This window comes from Grus americana, chromosome 5 (genome assembly GCF_028858705.1).
Source record: "Grus americana isolate bGruAme1 chromosome 5, bGruAme1.mat, whole genome shotgun sequence".
Classification (NCBI taxonomy): domain Eukaryota; kingdom Metazoa; phylum Chordata; class Aves; order Gruiformes; family Gruidae; genus Grus; species Grus americana.
The window spans coordinates 6,939,718-6,966,302 of NC_072856.1; the positions used below are offsets into that span (position 1 = coordinate 6,939,718).

Sequence of the window (26,585 nt, forward strand, 5' to 3'; positions counted from 1 at the left end):
ATCAAGAAATACATCAAATTAAGCAACAAATACACCGATAGAAGTGGGAACTTACAAAATTGTCTGCAGTCAAAGGCTCTTTCCTAAGGTGAGTGAGGTGCCATTAGCTCTAAAGCTACACATCAAAGAGCTAATTCCTATGGTTCATATACTGGCATCCCCTTATCATTTGCCCCATGATCTGACAGGTGTGTATGCTATTTTGTTTGCATGCTTTTAGGCTGCACTGAGACTGGAACGTTTCAGAGAAATTAAATGTCTGATGATAATAAAGAAAAAAAAAAGGGGGGGGTGGGGGGAAGCCTGCGGCTCTGCTTCAGAAAAAAACAAACATAACTAGAAATTACCTGTCTTTCTTCTCTCTCCTAAATTCACACACCTCCCTGAAGATCAAAAGAATTATTTTCCAGTGGAATAAACATATCCGAGTCTTCTCTTCAACTAATTTCTCCCTGCCCTCCCTTTTTTTTTTTCTTCTCTTCTAAGGGAAGCAGCACACCTTGAGAGGCAGGCCTTGGTCCTTGTGACTACTTGTCTACGCCTAAGTTTGTCCTTTCACTGCGCTCCTCACTAAATTCCATTTACTCAAGCAGACTTTGGAAAACAAAAACACGCAATGAAGCCCCAAGCCCTGCTCCTCCTCTCCCACAGTTAAAGCAGAAGATGACCAGAGGAAGGACGGACACATGCAACGAGGGAGCTGAACTCAGCCAGGGGAGAACTAAGAGGATCATGGAGAAGATGATGGACCCTTCATCCCTAGCTTGCTTTGCCAAGAGCTCCACCCCCAGCGCAGACAGATCAAGTACCCAAGTAACTCTGTCTTCAACTGATGGGTCTCCGCAGCCACCCAGTTCATCATGTTAATCTTCTCCAGCCCACAGCAGTAAAACTGAGGGGGGGAAGATGACCACCACCCACCGCTGGCATTGAGTAGGGAGGTTTGGAAGGCGGAAGAGGGCACTCTTCTGGCTGTCACTTCTCTGCCAAACAGTTAGCATCATCTTAACAAACACCATGTCTGAATAGAGCTGAAAGCAATCAGCAATGCCAAATCATAAAGCCAAAGTCAAGGAGAAAGATGGGACATCATGCTGTAACCACTTGTGTCTCCCACTCTCCATTTATATAGCCACTTCCCGACCTCTGCATCTGAAGACTGCTGGTTTTCCCAGAGGCCAACGGATAGATCAGTAAAGCAGTTGAAAACAGACAGTTTGCCTGGAGTTTTCACTGAGCTACATTTAGAGTTTTAAATGGAAAACCTGTGATTTACAAATGTCATAAGAACAAGCGCAGCATCAAAAGAACCAAACTGGATATTTATTATGATTACACACAAAATAATTTATTGGTGCTGGATTTCTGCTATTAGTTGCCATACCTCAAGACTTATTTTTAACTAATTCGGCCATTTCTGTCTCATCCACATTTTTTGTATTCCTTCATGCCTCTCAGTGTAAGCCTGATGTGCCACAGTTATTTTTTTCTTTTTTTCTTCCAAACAGTTCAAGCTTATTTACATTGCATTCACTGCACAGAACATGGCTGTAATCCTTCTATTTAATGTGAAATGCACATAATGATATACTTTGGGAAATGACTAAAAAGCGAACCTAAAATATTTGACAACTTCTACAAAATATTACAACTAAGGACCACACCTTTTCTTTAAGATGGGCTAAGAGAGTACTCACTAGCTCCTATCAATAGCAAAGTACAGGCAATATTCTTCACTTGGACTGAACTTTTACAAAGACTGTCCTTTTCCATTAAAGTGTTAAAGATAAGACTATGTTGTTTAAATTAGAGCTTGCAGCATGTACTTAAATTCCTTAGTCTTTCAGAAGCTACTCCAATTCCAGCTTCGCTATAGGCACTGGCTTGTGAGAGACCTTTACATTTTTGTCTATAAATTCAGAGTTCACTCGCAGAGCTGTCATCTTCACTTTTATTACCTGTCAGGTTCCCTCCTCACACAAACTCCAACTCCACAAGAAAAAAGAGCAGGAGGATGATAGAAACCCATATAGTCAGCAGCTCTTATATCAGTATTTGACATCATAGCAACTTAAAGGTCTTCAAGCAATTAACTCCGCTTTAAGGAAACTGTAAAACTGATATGAACTCCTACCTCAATTCAAATGAATAAAACTTCCACATATGTATATGATTTTTTAAATATTTATATAGTAATATAAACACACACAAAATCACCCTTCCGACTCCAGTATATTTCAAATTTTCATAAAGCTTTCCGCTACAAATCTCAGGCCAGGCCTGCCAGGAGTACGCTGGTGTCTGGAGAGCAGATACCTGGGAGGTGGCACGCCATGGCATCCTGCTTTTTTCATACATTATGGTGGGGAGGAGAGTCAGGAAAAAACTTTGATAAATTTACTCATTTCTGGAGCATTGGAAGTTTAAGGAAAAAAGCACCAAATCTCCTGAGGGTCTCCCAGGAGCCAGCCAAGCCCCCCACCAGGTGGTAGGCAGTGACCAGGGGAAGGCACGGCAGAGCATCCTGCCGTGTCACGCCACAGCCAGGCTGCGAAACCCACAGCCTTGTGCGATGCCAGCCGGTCCGGAGGGATCGGGAACGCAATGAGGAGAGCTGGGCACAAAGCTCAGTAGGGCGAGAAACACACCCCTGTGTTTTGCTCGCTTCCTGTAGTCTCTCCAGGCATGTTGTGATCCACTCTTGGGCTCCCGGGACAAACCACCAACAGCATCCCAGTGGCCATCCCTGCAGATGGTCCCTTAGAAGCCAGCCACGCTCCTCGCTGCGAAGCCCACCTGGGTGTTGCGGATGTGGGATGCATCTCATCAACCTCATCTTAATAATAATATTCATTATGATTGTATTGCCACACATTTTGTTAACGCTATTTTTGCCTGGGAAGAGGAGACCATCGCAGATTTGTTTGCAGCTACTATCCTCGCCTCGCTAGCGCTCACCTGCGACCACACTCAGCCTTCCAGGCTTCAGCAACTGGGAAGTTTTAACAGCCTTGTACTAACAGCAGGAGTTTAACGTTGATGTTAATAAAAGGAAAATCACTCCCAACTCTTGTGTTAAACCACTTCTGCTCAATGGCAATCATTAAAGAACTTTGCTCTTTAAAGTGCTCCTTCAAAAACCACAAAGAAATCACTCAAATAACACTGGAGTAGATTTTTAGGTTCTGAAGTTGAGTACTGATAAGCCTGGTACCTAGGAAATTCTGCTACAATGCAAGGCAGTAAACCCCCCATGTTAACAGAGGTACTTTAAAATACTCAGCACGTTTTCTCACTGTATCAAGCAGCAGCTCTCTGTATCTTGTGTGTTGAGAACATCAATACAAGGATTTGCTTTATTCAAAGACAAATTTACAGCAGCTCTCAGAAACTGATGATGCGTGCCAAAGCTACTTCAACCACCGGTACTGATGTACCAGCACATCTATTTCTTCCATTTAAACATTTAAGGTGGGACATGAGATCGTATAAAGTTTGCTGCGAATTCCCCACAGAGGATTCAGCTGATCTTCACCCAACGTAACGTCCATCCCAGTTAAGTTTCTGATCATTCCATTTCAAAATAATTTCCCAATTTTATTTAAATATTAGCAATTCCTTAAGCAAGCCCAGACAGTTTAAAAAAAGAAAAAAAGAAAAAAGCTACAGAAGTCCCAGAGATTCCTGAAGCTCACAAGAAATATCCATACCTCAGTTTTCAAGAAAACCAGAACAGCTTCTGGAGGTGAACTTGGCATAGAAAAATGAGATGCTTGTCATTCAGCAAGTAAGTAAAGTTCACGAAGCAGTGTATTTCAACTGCTGCATATTTAAAGATTTTTCAGCACAAACATGCTCAGGAGAGCCCTTATACATTCTTTACTCTCAAAAAAAAAAAACCCAAGGGAGAAAAGCATATTCAGCATATTTAAGTTTCTATTGTTTTTGCAGGTTAAGAAGAAAGTATGTGTGAATTTCTTCCTTTCCCATTCTGGTGCTGATGGTTTAATGCTATAGCTCAACACAGACTCCTTGAGGGCTGGTCCCCTTTAACGCTTTAATTACAGCAAAGCAGGGAACTAGAAAACCTCTGAAGACAACCCATTAAAAGTTGATTCGTTGAAAAGCCACCTGCCACCGTTACAGGTGCATACTACCTGTAAAACCACATAATGCTTCTTAACTTCATCTGGCCGCTGCTGTTAATGAACATCTTCCACAGCCTCCCAGACAAGATTGTCCTTACAGATACCCCTGTCCTTCAAAACTTTATAATCCAGAACCACAAAATTATCAACAGAAGCCATAAAACACTCTTTAAGAAAGAACTAGCAGAATTCAAACAGAACTGTGTATTTTTGATACAAGACAGTGTTGGCATTGCCTTCTCCAAATGCAGGGATCTTCTCTTCCAACGCCTTTCAACGTGCTTATGGTTTAACTTTACTAAAATTGTCACCAGCGTGAACTGCTTGGTTAAAGCTGTGCGGTTTCATTACGGTACCAGCAGAATGCTTCTAGGTTTGCTTTGGGTTTGGGTTTTTTTTAACAATACAGATGTAACTTGATCTGTATAAGGAATCCTTCCTAAAATAAGAAAAAGCTAGAAGTGCAAGGCTGTAGCAGGTATTTTAAATGTGCCTTGACTGACCGAAGCACGCCTCCATCCCCTGCCCCAACCCTTTTACTGCACACCTTTACCTTGCAAAACAAGGTTCTGCTCTCATTTCTTTCAATCCCACACCAGGACCCCAGTCTTTCCTGCCTCGGCCAAGCCAATTCCCTCTCCCAGAAGCTATAATCACATCCCAGTTCAGCCCGTTCACACCTCCTGCCTCAAAGCCTGCTCCAACCTTCCAAGATAGGAAGGCAGACTGAAAAACTGGTTATGATCCTGCAGCGGAGGCTGCGAGCAGACCCGGCTAGGGAGCCAGAGAATCACTGCTGACCACGTGCATGAAGACACTTACCCTGCAGCTCAGGTGAACCCACAAGAAGACCAAGGCAGGAGCTATCGCAGTCAAGTACCACGCTGGCACGGTCCCAATACCCGCAGTTTGGGAATCTGGCACAGGAACGCAGCTGCAGTGCTTTGAACTATCGCTGCAGAATGCTTTAATACTCCCCGCATTGGACACGTGTGCAGGGACACCACCTCGGTGATTCCTGAACTACAACTGTAATTGTAATAAATCGCCTCCGATGCATTGGTAGCTATTGACAAGCTTTCAAAAAAGACTCATAGATTTGATGGCAAATGCCCACTAAAATTAGCAGCAATTTGGTTTTTGAGTTTAAACGGAACACAGATCTCCTTTCCGAAGCATCTGAAAGCCTTTGTTTAAATAACATAGTTTCAGTATTTGTCACACAGTGAGGATCGTACTAGACTATTCTGTGCTATGACTTAAAATTCATACGTAGCTGCGTTTCTGGGGTGAATTACAGCAACCCTAGAAGTTGCTGTGATTTACAGAACCATTTTACAAATCCCCGCGTTCTGGGTCAAAGCTCAGAATAAGCAGTGTTACAAAAAAAAAAAAAATAACAATACAATAGTCGTCAGCCATCAGTGTCAAATATGCTTTTGATGCTAAGGCACTTGAAGAAGTGACCCTCTGAAACGGCTTCCCGGTCCTTTCAGGCTCTGCACACACTGCTGGAGCAGCACACTGCTTTACTACCTCCAGCTCTCCGTGTGATCCATGGATCGCCAATAAACCTCTCCGATACCATTTCCCGATCTAAAGTATGAAGTACGACACTTCATCACCTCACAAAAATACACTGTTGATGCTCTGCAGTAATTGAAACCCAGCAAGAGCATTGTTTACATTTGCAAAGCCTCTTATTTGTCAGGTTTTTCTGCTACCAAAAGCCATGAGCACAAGCTGGGCATCCGGTGCCTTCTGTCTCGGTAGCGCAGTCCCATGGTCCCAGTATCACGGCATCTTGCAATGTGAGAATACATCCTGCCAGGTAAACTTCTCCGGGGTGCTAGACAGCAAGTTCCCACTCGCTAAAACTCTCTCGTTTTGCTAAATTTCACCTCCATAAAGAAAGGACTCTATTCTAATTCTCCTTCGGAGGCCAGAGCTGGGAAAATATCCAATGTAAACAGAAAATAAAGAGCTGTCGTTTAATATTCTGAACCAGGCTGGCTACTCGCCAGCTATAATATAAACATTAGAGATCACGAAGCTCCTGTAACCATCATCTTTATTTCCACCCAGCTATGTTTACTGGGCTTGTTAATACATACAGTGTGGCAACTGTCTTCCCACGCAGCTAGAAATTGGAGCACAGTTAAGAGAAATTGCATAGTTCTACAGGAGTTGCAAACCAAGTGATTATCAATATGCTATAAAGTTTTAGGAGCGAGTAATTTGTGTCTTCACCAAGAAAAAAAAAATCCCCTAAAGCCTACTTCTGAGCAAACTGGGAAACTGCCAAAAGAGTCAGTTAAGTGATGTTTAAACTTGCAGGTTTTGGAGGGAGATTATATATTAAAAAAGGTAGAAGCAAGTTTTCTAACATATATTCCGCAAAGACTTATTTGTTAAAGACGACGGTCACAGCAGCTCAGGAGCTTTAAATCCATTTCTGACACAAATTCCTTTGGGGGGGGGGGGAATCACTTTTTTTTCCTTCCCTCCTCTCCTATTTTTCCTTTTTTAAAAAACTAATAAAGCAGCATGCTGACACTTATGTTTCCATGCCCACACACGAAATTCAGAGCACCAGTCCTACATTCCTTTGCCAGAAGGTGCTCCCTACATTAGTAGGGGATATGCATAATTACACTGTAATTTTATGAGTGATGCAATAAACTGAAAGTTTTCCTGAAATTCATCAAAATGACAGAAATGCGTTCTGGTGAAGTAATTAAATTGCCTATGAAAAATGCTTTGCATTTCTCACTACACTTGTCTCAAAAGCCAATTTATGCTCAAATTGCTGCTAATTCTAACAAATTACAGTCATCTTGCAATGCAGACAGATATCCTTCTCAGGAACAGAGCGGGGGACAATCCAAAACCTGATCCACATCAGTGGAAGAAAAAAAACCCAAAAAACAAAACAAAAAAAACAAAACCCAAAAATCTTTCTGAGCTTCTGACACTGATGACTTCCAGACTGGATTTGCCCAGCATATTTCTAACAGCTATTCTGAAATTTGGTTTTCCTCAGAAAAAAAAAGTAACAAGTAGCTTGCTACTTATTAACCCAATTTCTTCCTTTTTCCACTTTCCTAATATTGATTGATTTTATCATTTGTTTATGAACAAGAAACTCCCAGAAAGGGAAACCTCATCATACTTTAAATTGTTACTATTATATTTTAATCGCCATGATGTTATGTCAAGTGATTATACTGGTTACAGTATACAATATTACATAATCATTCTGTGATTTTTTTCAACAACTTAAATGTCTGCTTTTTTTACAATGGCCCTAACATCATCTTCTTTCCAATCATATTAAAAATACACGAATTTTAAGAGAGAGAGATGCTGGCTTAATTTATACATTCATTATTTTCCCCTTAATTTTGTCCCTTCCCTTTTGCACATAAAATTATCATCAAAGCAGCAACTGGAGATTTAATATTTTAAACTTTAATTAGAGAACAAACATTACTGTAAGTAAGTAGAGAAAACAGCATGTTCACTGAAAATGAAATGGATGATTTGTAGACAACAAGGGTATTTACTAAAGTAGTTTCTTTTTTTGGCATCACAGAAACGCTGGAAGCCAGGAAGGAGTTTTGGTTTGGGGTTTGGTTTTGGTTTTTTTTTTTTTTTTAAATAATTACTAAAAGGGTATTCACATCATGTAATTTGAAGGATTTTTATTACAATGCATATAGCATTTGCACAAAGCAGACTGTGACCCTCAGACTGAGATATTCTCTCTCCTACACACACACACTAAAACAAGAGGGAAACGTGGACATTAAATTTGCAAAATGGCTGCCAATGGAAACCTGCATCTGTCCTCCTCTTGGATCCAAAAACCCGGAAAAATCTGTGCCAACTCATGGCATCAAAACTCGCTGCGCTCTCATGCTGCGAGCTGCGTGCTTCCCACGCTCGCCATGGCACGCGGGAGATCCTCGCTGGTGAGCAGCCCAGCAGAAACAGGTCCGTGGCCACACTGGGAGGTGGCACGTCCCTGCTCTGCACGGGCTCCCGCTCGCCAGCGGGATAATCCGCAGCCAATCTTATCCTGCCCTGTGCTGCTTACCGGGCTTTCTTCAGATGAAAAAGGCGGGAATACCCGAGCAACTACGAGAAGACGGTGGCCAAGATCCAAGTCTAGGGAATGCAGAGAGCACCTTTGCAAAAGTTGCGCAATAGTCTGAAAGCTATTTTGCAAAACTAATTTATTTTTTTTCTTGCAAAACTATTCCATAATCTGATGCAACACTGAAAGAAACAGGATCTTAGGTCAGAAACCTGAATTTTGGCACAGAGGGAATAGATAATCTGCCCTCTCTCTCTGTAGGTAAGCAGAAAGGAGGAAAAATTTTGAAGCCCTTCCCCCTTCCGCCTCCTCACGTCAGTGATAAGCATCTAACCACCTAGAGAGCTGTAACTAACTATTAAGTCTGATTAAGACGCTTCATAATATGTTTTATAAGCCACGAGATAGTATAAGCACATATGAAATATCTTATGAGCAACTAGCAATAATGGCTGAGGCGTTCATAACTGTCTGTGTGATTTCAACACCTTCCAGTAAAACCAATACTATGCATGTCTCAAGCAATACTCCTTCCCAGAAACCCCTTGTCCTCCTCCGGATACAAAAGACTTGGGCATGATTCATTTTTGCACAACATTTTAAAATTGCTTAAACACCTTAGGACATGCAGGAAGGATGATAAATGTTTAACTCCACCACCACTGCATTTATACAGCAATCTTGTACCTGCGTTTGGGTTTTGAAAGAGTTTGGATTTGGGTCACCCCACCAGAGATGACAAATAAAATTCCTTATGCACTTTACTTGGGAAACTTTGCTCCAGTCGAAACTGCAATCAATATCAGAAAGTCCAGGTACGTTATTACACATACGTGATTATACTTCAACGCTCTATAGAACGAAGCAAACTTGTACAAAGTGGCTGGAAGTGGAACTTGGAGAACAATACAAGAACAAAAGCAAAGCAAACTTACAGGGACTGTAAACCGCTTAATCCTCTGATGGCCTCATTAGGTACAGTCTTCAGCTGATTGTTCTGTAGGGTTCTGTAAAAATCCACTGTGTTAGTAAAGCAGAATTTGACTATAATCTTTATCAAGAGTAGAGGTGACAGAAGAGCCCGTGGTCCTGTTATGGTTTCACAGATTTCTAGTGTATGTAAAAGCACATGGAATTATCCAGACCAGATACCCAAAGACAACAATGAAACAAGAAAATGGTCTGAGTTTTACTTACAACTCATTCATTAACTGCGTTAATTTGCAGAGCAAAAGCCTCTGACATAATACACATAATACACTGAAACTCCCCTAGCAACTCACTGAAGAGGTTGAGCACCACCAGTATAAATTTGCTACAATGAATGATATTTTATTATTTCCTTGTGAAATCATCCTATACATGCTACAAAATACACAAACCTCTAATTTTTCTTAAAGCCGCATCAATACACAATGCATTAACAATCTAATTTACAAAGTGCGTTCACAACAAAGTACCTCTGGGCACAACATTAAAAAGACACAGAATGAAACTAGAGCCAAGCTGAATTAAGTTATACTGGGGTTTGTGGGTTTTTTTTAAGAACTTCTCTTATGGGACAACATATGATTGTACGAGGAGTTCTTTTACAAAGAGAATGTAAATAACTGAGATCTCACCTATTACAACATCTTATTAGATGTTGGTGCTTACTGGGGTAAAAGGCAAGTGGACAAGTAAGTTAATTGTTAATTAATATCCAAGTCCCAAATTTTTCAAGAACTGCTAGAATTTCGGGCACCTGCGGTGCTGAGAATCGTGATGGAGATACCTTCAAGAGCGCTGACACTCTGCATTCAATTTACAAAACATCCTATTAAGCAGTATTGCAGACGGCAGTTTCCTAATCCGAACCCCGCTTGCGCTGTCTGTTGATGTGTCTTTCTTTACAATCTCGGGGTCCTTCTCCACTGTTTTTCTTAAAATATGCGTTGAATTAACTATCTATTACCCTACTAGCAATTGGAAATATTTACATCAGCATAAGTGCTACAATTTCTGGATACAGGTTTTTGAAACTCCAAACAACAGAAAGCTCTTTTTAGCCTTAGTTATAGAAAAACAGTTGAAATGAATATTCTTATCTCAGGAAGGAAAACAGGATATGGGAAACAGGGCACACAATTCTAATTATTTTTTATTAAAACTTTTTCTCTCATAGTAAATCATTTTCACCTAAAGAAGCATCAAACTATAGAAATTATTTCTATCACCAGCAGCAGGGGATGATTCAAAGGTCAAACAGCATTTTAAATCTTTAAGTACTAGTACTAGCTGATAACGTCAGGGCACCTGTCGGAGTGAACTGAGGGGGTGGAGAACAACAAAAAGCTTACATGTTCTTTTTAGGATTTTTCCTTCTTAGGATTCTTCAGGTACAAGACATACTTTTTTTCCTCCAGCCTACCAGTAAACAGCCTGGCTTGCACTAAGAAAGCATACAGCTAGCTATGAAGCTCTAAAACCCGATTACTTACAGAACTTTGAGTTCTTTCAAGCCAGACAAGGCCTTTGGATGGATAAAAGAAAGATCGTTGCCAGCCAGTCTCCTGCAAAAAAATTGCAATAATAATTTCAGTCACAAAATACAGTACGTCTACACCATCTGACAAAGAAAATCACCGATACATCCAATCTTGCAAGCAACTGTGCATTTTGCATTTGATTATGCCATATTCATGATCTTCCAAGTTTACAATAGTTATTTCAGTCACTGCACATTTTTAATGACAAGAAAGCATTACTCAGCATGTTTGCAAAAGTATATCCATGAGGCTAAGAAAAAACAAAACAACACAACACACCCCAGAATGATAAAGAATCTTCTTATGGTACTAGGTTTGAAGAGCGCATTTACCAACTATTAACACGATTCTCTGGCTTTCAGCATTGCTCTGCTGAAACACACGCTCTCGTACCCATGTGTTTTTAATCTATACAGCAGTTTTTAAAGAAACTATGCAATTAAGTAAAAATAGCTAGATGCTAGCGCGAGGCAGGGAGAAGTTTCTATGAGAAACTCAAATGTGAAGAGACTATTCGCAAGCAGGCGGTACATTCATGGTGCTGACAATTGACAGGATGCCTGCTGACGTTACCAAGATGCAATCTTGGTAATATTTCATCTTTTTGGGCAGCTATTTGGACAAGCTTTTCAGGAAAGAAAACTGGGGGGGAGGGAGAAAGGGAACAGGATCCTCAGCCGTACTCTCTCTCAAGATGTGGCCGGTTTCAAACTTGGACTGCTAGACACTAACACAAAGTAAATTGTGAAAACCACCATGATATTAAAAGTAATAAATACAGGAGACCCGGCAGAACACAAAGCAGGAAAGCAGAAACAGCAGCCAAAACAGCCGCTTTCAAATAGCTCATGGCCCCGACCCCACTCCTTATTTTTTCTTCAAATTTTACCTCTGCCCTGACCAGCAGACCCTGTGTGGTCCAACCTTTGTTGAGCTGCTAATAAAATACCTCGTGTCACAACTATTATGGGTAAAAGACAGTAACGCAGACCACCTGGCAGTGCATAGCTGCCAAAAGATGCCATCGTTTCAGCCAAAGTATTCGCTTTCATTTCAGACTTTCATATCCAAGCTGAGTAAAAGCAAGGTTGTACAACAAAATCATCCGGTGGAAATACTATGTACAATGCAGTAGAATGTTAATAATTAAAAAACAGTCAATGTGTTTTAAGAAAGGTTACAGAATATCAAACCCCACCTCTGCTGTCACAGGGCACTGTGAAGCAAGCAAGCCAGCCACAAAGGAGAAAATATTATTTCAAAGAGGCAAATGAAGGAAATAACAAGAGTATCATCTAAAGCATCAGCTTGCCAGAACATAGCAACGTTATTACGTTTTTATCTTAGTCTCTAACTACATAAAAGAGGTTACCCAAAGCATTTGATGCCTACATAAATCTGCTTGCAACAGAATTAATGACTTAATAAAACGCTGCCTGACACGGTTTATGTTTTTGTCAAAGGTAGATGGTTTTATTTATAAACCCAGGGAGAAGAGGATGGCTTCCCACGAACAGGAAGGTGACAGCAGCAGCAGCAGATACTACTCGATTTCAGAAAACTGTGTAATCATTTGTTAAAGCAGACCTTGGCATTTAGTCCTTGTATTCTCACGCACACCCCAATCACCGTAGCTATGGCTCCGACATCATCATGAGCACGCTTAAATCTTAGCTGCTTCTGTCCTAAAAAACACATCTCCTGACTGCTGAGAAAAGTTTGTCTACGTGGCTTGTGTATAACCAACCAGCTCTGAAACCAGAAGAAAAATAAAAAGAATCAATATATATTTATTCTTGAAATCTCCTGTTTGCAAACAACCTCAGGATTTCAGAGCTGTGACATGATTTTTCAAAATACTTTGAATTTTTAACATGAATGAAAAATTCCAGGTGGCAACTAAACACTCGCCTAAATTTCATTTTGTTGTCGGTAGCTTCCCAAATCAACTGTATTAACTTTATCTGGTGGGATGTGGAGGGAGGTTTGCAATATTTCACATCGTGCTTTTTAACAATTTCCTAAGAAGTTCACTGTTAACAGAAAAAAAACCATGCTCGGTCTCTACACCAGAGCGCCAGTGATCTGCACAACACATGTTTATTTTAAAAAGCGTCCAACACATCAAAACAGAAATCCTTAAATCAAGCAAAATTTAACTGAGGTGAGGCTACAGCACCAAATTATTTTGGCACTCAAACACTACTAGTTGACGTTGATTACCTACCACAGGCTTCAAGCAGCGGCAGCCTGGGTAAACGTGTGTGGGGCAGCTCTGGCCGCGGCTCTGCCGAGGTTCCCCATTAAACAGGCTGGCATGCGGCTCGTCAGGCATCTGCTCTAACTTCTCCCTCCCCCTTGAAGAGACTGGCGATTATGATTTGTTTTAAAAAAGCTAAACTAAATCCAGTTGAATAGCCTCCCCCAACCTCACCGAGTGTCACTAACACAACCTACAGAGCACTGGAAACAAAATACAGCTGAGCCGGAGTAAGGCTTGCGTGACTTCAAATAGCAAAACTTCGCCTACCTCAAGGCAACTCCTGTTTATTCAGCCTTTTTGCAACCAATGAACAGAAAAAAACCCCCAACCTGCAATCCATTACATTTCCGTTTCTCCTCCATCTGGCACCCTTCCAGGAAACAGGATACAACTAGCCAAGTGTGCAAAGGCTTTACTAATCAGTTTGCCAAATATACATTTATCATTCACGTCCTAGCCTTGGGGAGCGTGGCTGTTCGTTAGGAGGTTTCAACTGCAGCTCTCCAGCAGGCAAAGACCAACGTATCACACGCCGCTCTCGGCACGCTTCCCTCTGCTGCGGCACGCAGCGGCTGGGAGGATGGAAAGATTTCTCTTTACGTAACAAGGTTCATTTTAAAGAGAGAAACAAAAAGTTAATGGCATATAATATAGTGCATGTACAGTATATCAATTAAGATGTCACTAAAATCATCCCGTCAGGTTTTCCACGTTACCTCCTTTCAGCATGTCTCAAAAATAGTCTCATTCAGATTTTCAGATATAATGTTTAAAACAGTTAAATATTCAAAAAGCACCTCCCTTTCTCTCTTTCCGTCTCACACACACAGGATAAATGGGCTAAGGAAAAATCACAGCTTCACCAAGCCCCAAACTCCAGCACAACAGAAAGGAAGGAAGCTTCATCTCCCTGCAACAAGACCCACTACCATGCTTGGGACCAGCCCATGGTGGGTCAACTCCACACTGCTACGGAGCTACCTGAAGGCAGCTCTACATTCACACTATCAAGAGTCAAGAACCCATCCTTCCCTTCATTTTGAGTGGAAAGAGTCTCAGAGACCTGGTCTGAAAGTCCATCTATAGTTACCGAGTCAAGGCACACCACCATTAGTCAGAGGTCTTTATCCGAAAGGCAGCAGACTGTAAAAGGGATTCATCCACAAAGACAGTAAAGACTTAATTTAATAGACAATTGTGAAGTGCCCTGCTATGCCATAGGCCACAAAAAATTTAATTTGCTGTCTTTTACTTCTCAAGGTACACAGGCACAGCAGCAGGCACCATCTAAGTGGGGTGTAAACGTGTATCACACTGACCAAGAGTTTTCCTGCTAACTCATTCGCGACTCCCCTGTCCAGGACGGCAGGTATCCTGAGTTAGCCCAGCCGACTTACACCTTGGAGGCTTCTGCAGTGGAATCACCGTTGTCACGTGTAACCACATTACTATCTGTCTTCTAAGTCTACAATCTCCTGATAATTGCTTGGTATTGAAAATTGTAGCCCTCTATTTTTTACATTAAAAAAAATAATCAAAATTGACTGTTTCAATGGGACAACATTTCTGCAAATTTGGACAAATTCAAACAGACAAAGGCAATTTCAGCATAGCAAGATAATAGAGTAGGACATACGGAGGACAAAATACTTCTGCTATCCTGTCATACATAGGTGAGCAATACCCTCTAATCATTACTTTAGGTGACACAATAAATGATCTCCAGATATAGAGGACACCTTGTTATTACAGAAATCAGGATACAACCTGGCTGGGGAATAATCTTCCATGGCATCTCATTCCCACAGTACACAGCAAGCATAGCGTCTTGCACTGAAACTCTTCTGAAAGCAGCAAAGACTGTTTTCTCTCTTTTGGGAAATTAAAACTTCTGCAATTATGAGTCTGGCAACGCGGCTGCATGTTAACTGAGCCAAGTTAATCACTGGTGTCACTCCACGATCAGGGGGGATGTCCCAGGGATACATTTTTGTCCGTAACAATTAGAACCATCACTCTGATTTTGACAGGATGCAATACAAACCTCTCTGCTTGCCTTGCATCCCAGATGGTGGGGAACCTCAGGTTACTTGAGCTAAGAATTAGGTCTCCTCCTGTCCTTCTGAAGATCTCGGGCACACACCCAAAGTGATTTGCTGTGGGTTTTTTTCCTCTGGCGGCATTCTGGGATCCTCCTAACTTTATCTGTCCGTCTTGTCTCTGATAACAATACCTTGACTACTTTTTCCATGGATCAACTGTAATCTTACTTCCTCACTGAAAATTCAGATACTGACACAGACTGCAATCCTGACATGTCCTAATAAATCACCGAATATATTATTTTTTCTTCTACATTAGCTGCTTTCTGGTAAAACCCAATACTTCGTCAAGGCTGAACGTTCCACAGCTGCCTTCAGACCATCCACCACTGGCTGAGTGCCCATGCAACGTCTCCTTTAAGCTCTCCAACTTTTACCTATCTATTTTCATCCCACCGGAAAATATTCCATTGCTTCCTCACTCGCACTTTTGCAATTTCTTTATTTTTTTGCTGCCTTACATCAAACTATTCCACCATCCTTACATACCTGTCCCTAACATCAACTTTTTCGGGTTCTTTGTGGTTCCCACACAAACTTGAATTTTACTTCATGTTCTCCTGCAACAGAAGTAACCTTTGAAAATACCTTACAGACACACTCGCTGGGTATCACGGACTAAATTTTCCTCAAACTTAAGAGCTTCAGGTTCCACTTATTCCAGAAAAGCAGCCACTTTGGAACAGAATTCAGTTTTCTTAACAGATGGTGTAGTTATGTGCTAGAATTTATTCACCAAGGATTAACGCTTTACACACGATGCACAGCCATTTGCAGGAAAATACCAGGGGCTTGCTGCCTCCCCTGTGCAGAGATCCCCTGCCTGGCAGCCAGCTCCGACCCAAGCCAGGCAGCTGCAGAAGGGGAGGTGCTGGTAAATAGAAGCCGTATCACCGGTCTAAACTTCACTTTGCTTATCTGTGATTAGCAAATAGCCCCTCTGGGACTTTTGTCAGCTGCAGCCTGCTGCACTGCTGTGAAGCCAATCAATAACCTACAGATTACTCCCAATTCTTCCACGCCAATTTAGCATAACTAAATGGTTACTTTATTCTGCGGCTGCTAATGGAAAAATGCATTTGTCCCCTTCTCCTTTTCTTGCAGTAGTTTCAGTATTATACAACCTCAACCGCTATTTATAAAGTCACGAGTATGCAAGCCAAGACACATCGGGACTGAAAAAGGAAGTCTGCAACTACTACCAGCACTAAAACTGCACCAACTCCATCCAGCTGAGTAGGCACTTCTCATCCTGAGCTTTCCCTTTCTAGCAGTTGCAGCTTTCTCAAAGTTGTAGTGAACTTCAAGGTAATAGGTTTTCAAAATGCATTCCTGGTCTAAAAATTTAAAATGTCTAAGTAAACTAAACTGATTGATTAAAAGAAGTCTAAAGCTTGTCCATAAGTTCCACTGTTAAATTGCCAGCAAGAGTCACCAGCACCCACTGCAAGACAAAATATGACTCCAACATATTGCTTTTCCTAGACTATCAAAGAACATTTATATTTTTTTCTTGTTAACAGGAAAATAAATTATGATTCATTTTGAAGCAAGAAAGCATTTCCATCCATGCAAAATATACTCTATCATTCAATTTGCAAGCAGTATCTGATTCGGGCAAGACCTCCTTGAAGCAAAGCCCACAGGCTATAACGCGTACACACCTAAGGAAATACATATAAACTAAGTATTATACATTATGAGCTGTTGGTTTTGTAGTCCCAACTAGTATTCTCCAGCAAAAACCAGAAGTTTGCACAAATTTTCTAACATGAGCATCTCTTAAAAATAAGCAACAATATCGTGTAGTCTTGAAAAGTGGTAACAACTAGTCTATACCAGTAATGACAAGTTGTTGCAGTAAGCAACTTTGATTTCTCCTACCTCCAAAGTAGGAAGCAGAATATGTTTTATAAAATGCACCTTCTGAATTGACTTTGCACATCTTGCACTGTTATCACTGTTGTGATAACTTTGCTTTACCATAGGCCAAGTACACCTTTCCCTCGATCGCTATCTCAAGGCACTTGGGTGAGTCCACATATGCTTATCTAGGTTCTGCCACTCTGAATCTCTATTTTCTTTTAATTTCTCATTGCCCAAATAGCAAACATTGCAGATGCCATAGTGTTTACTGGAGAAGGAGCTGAGACAAGTGTTCCATGTTCCTCACCGTGATACACAGTGATACTCCAGTGGCAGGGTAGGGGGCAGCTGAGTGTTTTTCAGGATTTTCTTTCTTCTTCCCATCCCCTCAAAAAGCCGTGTCTAACATTAACTTATCCATTTTGCTGTGGATGCTCAGAGATCAGGGGAATTTAGCTGTGCTATGGGAGCAACTTCCACAGCGGTGGGCAGGCTGCTGAGGAGAGGGGGAATTGCGGTTGACAGCTCCAGTTCAGAGGACTCCGACTCTCCGAGAGGGATCTGTGGGTTTCATACCAACAGAGCATGGCACGTGATGGACATGGGCTCTCTGCTGCCCGTGCGGATCAGCAGGTGGGCTGCTCCACTGAAGCGATGGGAGCTCTTCCAGCATCAACATGCTCCTTCCTAGCTATAAACACATTTCACTTACCTAGTCTGTAAAGCAAAGACACAGAGATCGAAGTGCCCAAGCCTGGTTTTGATCAGCTGGGATGCACCAATTCAATCAGCTACAGATTTGTGCTTTCAGCAGATAGTGCTTTGCGGATGCTCAGGAGGTTTCCAACATCATGAAATATACTGATGGTTAGACATGAGAGGGTGAAAAATTGACTGTTGAGATAGTAAATCCTCTCAAAGCTGCTTTGATCTGTCCATACAGCCTGTCTCTTGCCCCGGCATTTATTGACTTTCCAGGCATGGAATCTTTTGAATGACCATGCATCTAGCAAGTGACGCTGCAAAAATGTGGAAGTGCATTAAATCTGCATATATCTGGCAATTAAACCTCTGCTACCAGTTTTCTAACCACTTCAGGCACACACTGGGTAAATACAAGACCCAGGTTTTGTAGATGTCTCCACAATGAACAACCTCAGAGAAATGGGAGTAATTTTCAGTATGATTCTTTGTTTCCCATTTAGGTCAAGTGTTAACTTTCCCCCAGCTGGGAAAAAATAAAAAAGCACAAATATTTTATCAGAATCATCTAGAATTTTACTTTTATATAGGAAGGGCAGGAAAAGAACTTTACATGAGCACAGGTTACTACTTCTGTGCCAGGATAAAATCTGCCAATGCTAATTAGGCAAAGAGTACCTCAGTAGTCACAGTACTCACAAAAAATATACCAAAATACAACCACCCAAAGAGGAGGGGAGGAAAGGAGATAAAAGAATGACTTAATTCCTCGCCACGTCTTCTTATGGTAACATACAGCATCATACTGTGACACTACAATGAGAGAATGCACTCAATTACTTTCCTGGAGTATGAGGGTAACACGTTTACCTCCAACATATAGGATTCAGGGTTTTTCTGCTTTTCTGTCTGAATATCTAAGGCTTTTGCAGAGCTACACATGACTCTTCTTGAGGCTTGAGCCTGGAATGGGCTAGCTGCTCCCTTGCACACATTCATCTTTTGTGCTGTACTCCAATTCCTGAAACTGAAAGGAGAAGGACCGCATGGTACAAGCGTCGTTTGGGGGACTCTTACCTGGAGAGACTCAGCCCCAGAGCTTCTGAGGCTACTGCTCAGCCTCCAGAAGTTTCTTATCTGGTTTATACGTTCAGACAGCTCAGGCAGCATAATAAATTGAGGCTCGTAAGATGGGTCTTGAAGCATAACACTGCAAAGTTCAGCCTCCAGGCCATTTAGCTAAGCCAGCTTCTGTGTGCGTGTGCATGTGAAAATAATGCTGAACGCTGAAACTCGAAGACAACGGATAAGGAAAAAGTTTTGTTTCTCTCTAAATGTACTTGCAGCAGAATAACCAGTCTTGGGATCCTTCTACACAACTATGCCAACTTTTGAAATTAACATGTAGAAACAGAAACTGGAAGCTTCCTCATCTTCTAAAAACAATGGAATTTACTCGACCTACTAGTGTCTGTCCCCACAAACAGGAAAAATATGCAACTCTTAAGCACAGTAAGAACCTTCTAAGCTACAGAAATATTATTCTTGTATCAGCAGGATTGAAATTCATCCAGAATCAAACTGATTTAGGACTCGCATAGATAAGAAAGCATTAATTAAACACGGGTTTGCCAACATGTTTTTAAACATCATTTAGCATCTAGTGCAGACCAGGTAGGTGATGTTTAAAAATATCTTAGCTGACTGTGGTTAATTCTACTTGGGAGTCTTTGCCTAAAGGTTTGTCTTGACTAGAATTTGAAGGTGCAAGTTACAACACGCTGACGCACTTTCTAAAGCTCCGGCGCACACAAGGCAGCAAACGCTGCTAATGTATGCTAGCCGGTCAAGTTGAAGCTTAGGCTCTTAACTTGCTACCACACGCGAAACCTACACCTTGCATTTTCTTCATTAGAACTTTACCTCTTGGAATTCAAGCTGGAGCAACTGAGGAAATTACCTCCTCCAGCTGTTCAAATATTCAGAGCTGGCAGATGGATGAAGAGCGCTCGTCGGCTTCCAGCCCAACGTCAGCTGGCTATTTTTGAAATACCAACAGAGGATGTCTACGCTGGCTGCCTTTATAACAAAGCAGCTGAAGAGAGCTCTCGGCTCATTCCTGTCTCCGCTGGTGGGGCTGAATGCACAGATACAGGGTGGTAACGTCCCTAATCGTACCAGCTAGTTTCACAAGATGATGTTTAACCGCAGCCTCAGTTACCACATGCCAGCTAATACCAGGCATCAGGACAACTCTTACCATGAAGATTCATCCTTACCTTTTCTACCTGAAACAAGCCTTTTGCCTTCAGCTTTCCAGTACAAATCCTGGGACTATTCATGTTTATGAAAGGGAGAGGAATTGCACCACTGCATCAACATTCACACGGTACCTTGAAAATACTATTTTAAAAGACCTAGCGCTGAAGGACAAAAACCTCCTTCCACCAAATGCTCCACAGCCAGGTGAGGAAAGACATTGCATCGCAAACTAACAGCTCAGCCTTGGTGGCCTTGGCAGAACTCCAAGACATGCCTTATTCATAAAACCCAAGTAATAAAAGAGACAGACACTCGCCCTCCCTCCCCAAGGATAACACAACTTGGTGCTGATGCAGAAATTGGAAGGAAGGGGACCATCTAAATTACACACTGAAATAGATACTACAAAAGCAAGCAGCTGTGACATTTCAGCCAGGTGGTCATCTTCAGCTGCAGTCAAAAGGAAAAACAACTCTAGACATTTCCCTTGCAGATACTTCCTGATTACAACCTTATGGCAAAACCACCTCATTTTCACTGCCAGTATGCATTTTAATTAATCCTTATGTTCTTAAAATATACTTTGTCAATTAAAAGCCATGATCAGAGACTCTGGCAGGGGCGGGGGGGGGGGGTTGAGATGTTTAAGCAAGATCTTAGTGCTGTAATCAGCACGGATATAATAGTCAAGCAAATTCTCAGCTGTACTATTTCTTTTCCTGAAAAATTACAGTTGCACGTGGGCTCTCTTTCGCTTGCTGTTTATTCATCTCTCAAAAAGCAAATTAGCATTGTCTTTCAGAAAAGAGAACACTTTTATTGATCTAAATCTTCTTTTTATCACTTTAATTCCCTAACCATTTTCACCAGCCATTAAATAAAAACCTTAATAAAGTTTGCCTTAGATTGATTAAAAAAACCCAAGTAGCATCACAGAAAACAGACTGTTTCGTATCGTATACAAACAAAAACCAGAATCACAGCAGACGTTGGTACCAGCACACATCTGGAAGGTGATCGAGCACTGCTGCCTCTTGGTGCCTTCAGGAGTGATTACTCTCCCTGCAGTATTACTGGGTATAATACGGTCTTCAAAACCACAACAGTCAGAGAGCATCCTTCCTCCCTCCCTCACCCTTGTTGGAGAAGGTCAGAGCCCTGTCCTGAGGCTGACTGGTTGGGAGGTGACCGGTGCTCACCTTCGGACAACTGCACGCTCGTGTCACAGGCAACCTACAGACAGACAGCAGGACAGCTTGCTGTCCTCTGCCTTCCTACCAGCTCTCGCGTGGACCAGCAGCCAGCCAGCCAAAATCTTATCATCTAAACCTTCCCCACCAGTGCAGGGCACATACGCTGACAACATTTTAAAGGGTTAAGAGTGGAAATCAAAACAAGGTGAAAAGGTCATTAAGTCAAGGAGACTTTTGCTTTATTCAAGTGGTTCAAGTTTCTGAAGCCAGACTGGAAAACTGGCCAAGAATAAAAATCATTTTGATTTGCCTTCCTTGAGGAGAGAATGCCTTTTTAATTAATCCCGCAGATCATTCACAAACACAGTGAATGGAAATCATATAGTTAAAATCCTTCAGACTCTTTTAGATAACTTTAAATATTAGAAGCAACTGCAACCATTTAGAAGAGCACCAAAACATAACACAGCCTGGCTCTTCTAGTTTAAAATTCACACTGGAAAGTGCTTTCTGCTTTCTAAAAACACTGCATTATCTAACTATGTTTCCCTCTTCTAACTTTCTATAAATACTTCAAGGTGTGGTTAGAAAACTGTGGCCAAGTTCTTCAAGGATTTTTAGTTTCCATATCAAGTTCAGGGCTGCAGCATATTTACGTTAACATTTTCTGGAGAATACACTTCATTAACTGCTGTGGCAAAACCCTTGGTGGTCTGCTCCTCGCTGACTGTGACCATTGCTGTTTCAATCATTTGCAAATTACTTCCAGATGGGTATCAGTTACACAGAGATGGAGAATTTTTATAACATTTATAAATAGTGCAAGAATCCTACAGACATACGATAAGCGTGCTATGCAGCGACACGCACGAGGCGGCAGTGAACGGGGGCGCCTGGAGCTCATAACCCAACGGGGGGATTCTGCCCACGGCCAAGCTGGAATCCCTTCGCCTGCACCTGCTAGTAGTACTCAGGTAGGACACTATCTCAAAGGTACAGAAATTCAGACTGTACCTGCAAATGTGATACTTCGCAGGGGAGCCCGCTCCCTAAACGTGGCCATTTAGTGCCATTTCAGATGTCCTCTTCCACCTGCCGTTCCAGGCGGCCATCGGCCTCCCATCTGCATCAGATCTGCCAGTCTTGGGCGGGTCTCTCTGATAACCCGGCACATCTGAAAATGGTACAGGATGCATACATCGAAGCACCCAGGTTGCTCCCCATTTCGGTGACGTAGAAGGCACCTTTTAATTGAGCAGCCAGCTTTTACAAGTCTGGTATGCTGCTTCTTTCACTTTTATGCACCAGTGTTCATTTTAGAATTCCAGAAATGATCCTCTGAAGTCTCTCCAGACTACGAAGTAATTCACTGCATTAAGCAAATGACAACCCCCATTTTAAATGGCTCCTACTGCATTTTTTAATCCCATCCTCTTCATACGTGCACTGTGTAAGACTTGGTTGCCTACATAATGCATCTAATTGCCTCCCATTTACATTCAATGACATTCCGTGATACTATTTTGCAATATTAATTAGCTAACTCTGTCAGGGGCTAATCTCCTGGTGCATTTGACAAATAGCTGGGCTAAAGTACGCTATAAAAGAGAAAGGTGTCTGGGGCTGTCTCCCGGATGAAGAGCTACTAGAGTCTGTGGTGGTGTGGGTATTTACTGCATTCCCATTAAGTTTGTGGGATTTTCATTTGCTTTAGGCGTGTAATTCTTGGGAAAAGTTCTAGACGGAAAAGTCACTTCTAGCACAGATTTCAACACCTCTTTGCTTTAACTGTCTCTTTCTTTGGCGTGGAGATGCATACCCAGGTTTCTGTGCTGAAAAAGCAACTTTGCTAGTGCCTGGCAGTCAGAATTTGGATCTGTTCAACTATAAATAAAAGCCAGGAAGAAAGTTTGAAAATCATCTTAGAGTGGAGAGGGAAAATTGTGGTTGTAGAGTGGGAAGTACGACAGTTTGGTTTTTTTCCTGTCCACAACCAACAAATACAAAGACCGAAAAATTTCTGTAGCCTGTCCCATAGAGAAAAAAGGAATGGGCAGAACAAAGCAAAAACGTGTTATGTCTGGTGCTGGTCATTTCTATTAAGGAGGGAAGCTGCTTTTGTTTGAATCTACTTTATTATATTCCCTCTAGGAAGAACGTGAACTGAAGCAAGAGAACCTGCACAGATAACATAACCAAGTCTTCGAAGAAGAGGAGGAAACCTTCCTCATTTCACTGCTGGTGCGCATGGTCAGAGCCTCTACAAATAGGCTTCAAATTCAAAGCCGGCTGCTGCTGCGAAACACTACTAACAACTCACAGGTCTCGGTTAATGGTTTTCAACTGAGAAGTACTGTACGCAGATACTGCCTACTTATGGCTCTGCTCTCACAGTCGTTTTCCTGACCATGATAGCTGTTGAATTGGAGAGAATTCTTCTTTTAATCTTTCTGGAGATTCTCCTACCTCTGCAACTGTAGGAGGTTAACTCGAATATAAAATGAAAATTGTAGGTTTTTTTCTCTTGTACTAAGGAATTATGATTGATTCAAATATGCCCAAACATTTGGCAAGTACCATTTTTGTTGGTTGTTGTTTTTTTGGGGTTTGGTTTGCTGGGGTTTTTTTCCCCCAGAAGTTGCTTTAACATATCAAGTAAGCATGCTAGGAATGATTTAAAGCTTCTGGATGTTCACATATAATTCTGAGCTTAATGCTAACCTATTTTTTTTGCAAACTGAAATGCTGGAATTTAGGGGGACAATGAGGTACACAGAGCAAATGGCTCTTAGGCAATAAGCACAATAGATGATGGCTGAAGGCTCTGCCTTTTCTCTTTACCTTCTGACACACCCCAGGGTTTATGGAAGTTACACAATATGCACACCCACCAGTTAGGTTTTATTGCTTAATTACTTGTAGGGAAAAAATGAAGTCTCTCTCAGTCATCTGAAACTGGGAAAACAGATTTGTTTGGGTTTTTTCAACTTTTGGTGTGAAATACGACTATAAAAAATTTGGAAAAAATGGACTACAAATACAGTCTAACAAAACATACAGACATACAGCAGCACATATTATAAAGTGCATAGGGAATGCTGGCTAGTAAATATTCTGAGCCAAGCAAACCTCCCCAGGCTTCTAATTTTTTGGTGTTTTGGTTTTGTGTTTTTGTGTTGTTTTTTTTTTTAAATTGACTACTCATGCCATAGAACCTTTCTTAAATTGTATCAATTACACACATGCATCATCTGAAATCCTGGTAAATCTACTTTCCTTCACGAGGTATTCTTGACTATATTGCAAATTTAAGCAACACGTAAAATCAGCGTGAATAAACCAGAACCTGTCAAGCATGAAATAAGATATCACACACAATTCATCTGGCATAAATAAGCTCAACTGTGCTTCACAATTGTACTGACCCGAGTCAAAACTGCTTAAGAACCAGGGAAAATGGAATTATTTAAGTGTATTGGTAATGGTAGCTGCTACATTATCAGGATAGAAGAGACATCAAAATTGTAAGGAAAGGCAGAACACCTTATTAGACCAACCAGTGTAGCTGGGGTGCAAGGAAGAAAAACCAAAGAAGCTTTCAGGAACACAAGCCTTTCTTCAGGAGCAAGTGATCCATCTCTTATCAATTTCTCAATATCTTTGTTCCAATGAGGTGCGGTGGTTGTATTGGTTATAGCAGATAACCAAAGTCAAAAGGTTCTGGACTTTATCTGCAGTTTTGCAATGGGGTTAATTTATCCTGTTGCCCTCTAGAAATGGCTTTCATTCTTCAATTTCCTCATCTGTAAAGTCGGAAGAATGCTTCCCTACTTCATAAGGGTTCGTCTCTTTGGGGAAATGAGCTGTTCGTTCCCCAAGGTGCATTTATTGAAAAAAATCTCTCAACACAGCATTCATAGTTCCAGTCTAGCCAAAGTCACAAATAAGGACAGCTTTGCTTTGCATTTCAAATGCTCTTTGATATGAGAAATGCTACTTTGACATTGAAAATGCAAGAGAAGCAAATTGCAGTAGTTGTGTCTTATCTATTGCTTATTAGTGGAAGTTGCTCTCCGGTAAAGGTTGCACCATACCCCCTCTTCATAGATAAGGAAACTAAGGAACACAGAAGTCACTCGTCACGTAATAGTACTTACTAAAGTAGTAATTGAAAGTCAAAGTCTTCTCCCTGTTTATTGACTCTGAAACCCAATCTAATTCAGGGCTATGCAAGGATGCTTCAACTTTGCAAAGGCATCTCAGCTAAGACTCCAGTTCAGCAAAACACTGGGCACATGAGCCTTACCACAGCTCAAGGATTCAGAAGTCCAACTATCACTTACGTAAACCCTTAGGAAAAAAAAAAAGCTAAAAAGAGAGTGGGACAAGAGGGAGATAGGAACTGGAGAAATAATTTCACTCCTATGAAGACAGGCTAGGAGAGTTGGGGTTGTTCAGCCTGGAGAAGAGAAGGCTCCAGGGAGACCTTATAGCAGCCTTCCGGTATGTAAAGATGCCTACAAGAAAGCTGTGGAAGGACTGTTTATGAGGGCATGGAGCAACAGGACAAGGGGTAATGGCCTTCAGCTGAAGGAGGGTAGGTTTAGATTAGATAGTAGGAAGAAATTCTTGACTGTGAGGGTGGTGAGGCACCGGCACAAGTTGCCCAGAGAAGCTGTGGATGCCCCCTCCCTGGAAGTGTTTAAGGCCAAGTAGGATGGGGCTTTGGGCAACCTGGGCTAGTGGAGGGTGTCCCTGCCCATGGCAGGGGGGTTGGAACTAGATGATCTTTAAGGTCCCTTCCAACCCAAACCATTCTATGACTATGAATTTCTGCCAGAGAAACTAAGAACAAGAAGCCCTGTACCACAGAACTTGAATTTCTGATATAGGTGAGGATGGGCTTGTGAGCACTGCATCTGCAGCCTACAGGGGCAATGGGAGCAAGCTGCTCAGTAAATGAAACAACATATATTTTATGGAACTTATGCAACAGCTATACTATAGCTCCTTTGGTAACAATGGTAATTACACACCTCTTGTGTTATCTTTGGATAACACTGTAATTAGTATGTGTCATCACTCTAGCCATGATTAAAATAATTACCGTAAAAAGTCCCTTGTAAGTAGCATTTACTGTTCCGGTTTCCAAACACGTACAGGATTTTTTTTTTTTTTAAAGTATAATTGCTTTCTCTGTTCGCAGCTCAATTCAACACTACTTCCCCACCCACCTTCCACTTTACGCAGCCATCTGATGGTGTAGCAAAAAGTTTAATGTGTGTGAAATACTTACAGCTCTTCCAAGTAGGGAAAGTTCTTGAACGCATCCTCTGGCAGCCTTGTGATGTTATTCATGCTGATATCTCTGGAGAAGAAGAAATACAGATTTATCAATAAGCAGTAAGGGATTTTTAGACTC

General features: G+C 41.6%; 1 protein-coding gene across 2 annotated transcripts in view; it reads right to left on the reverse strand.

The window, feature by feature from the left end:
• Window positions 1–26,585, reverse strand: part of LGR4 (leucine rich repeat containing G protein-coupled receptor 4) — an 80,617-nt gene that overhangs the window by 20,062 nt on the left and 33,970 nt on the right. For both annotated transcript variants that reach the window (XM_054827834.1, XM_054827835.1), the window contains 3 exons: window positions 26,460–26,531; window positions 10,728–10,799; window positions 9,183–9,254 (listed from right to left, as the gene is read on the reverse strand). In XM_054827834.1, the coding sequence (XP_054683809.1) occupies window positions 9,183–9,254; window positions 10,728–10,799; window positions 26,460–26,531 (216 nt within the window). The remainder of the gene's footprint in view (window positions 1–9,182; window positions 9,255–10,727; window positions 10,800–26,459; window positions 26,532–26,585) is intronic.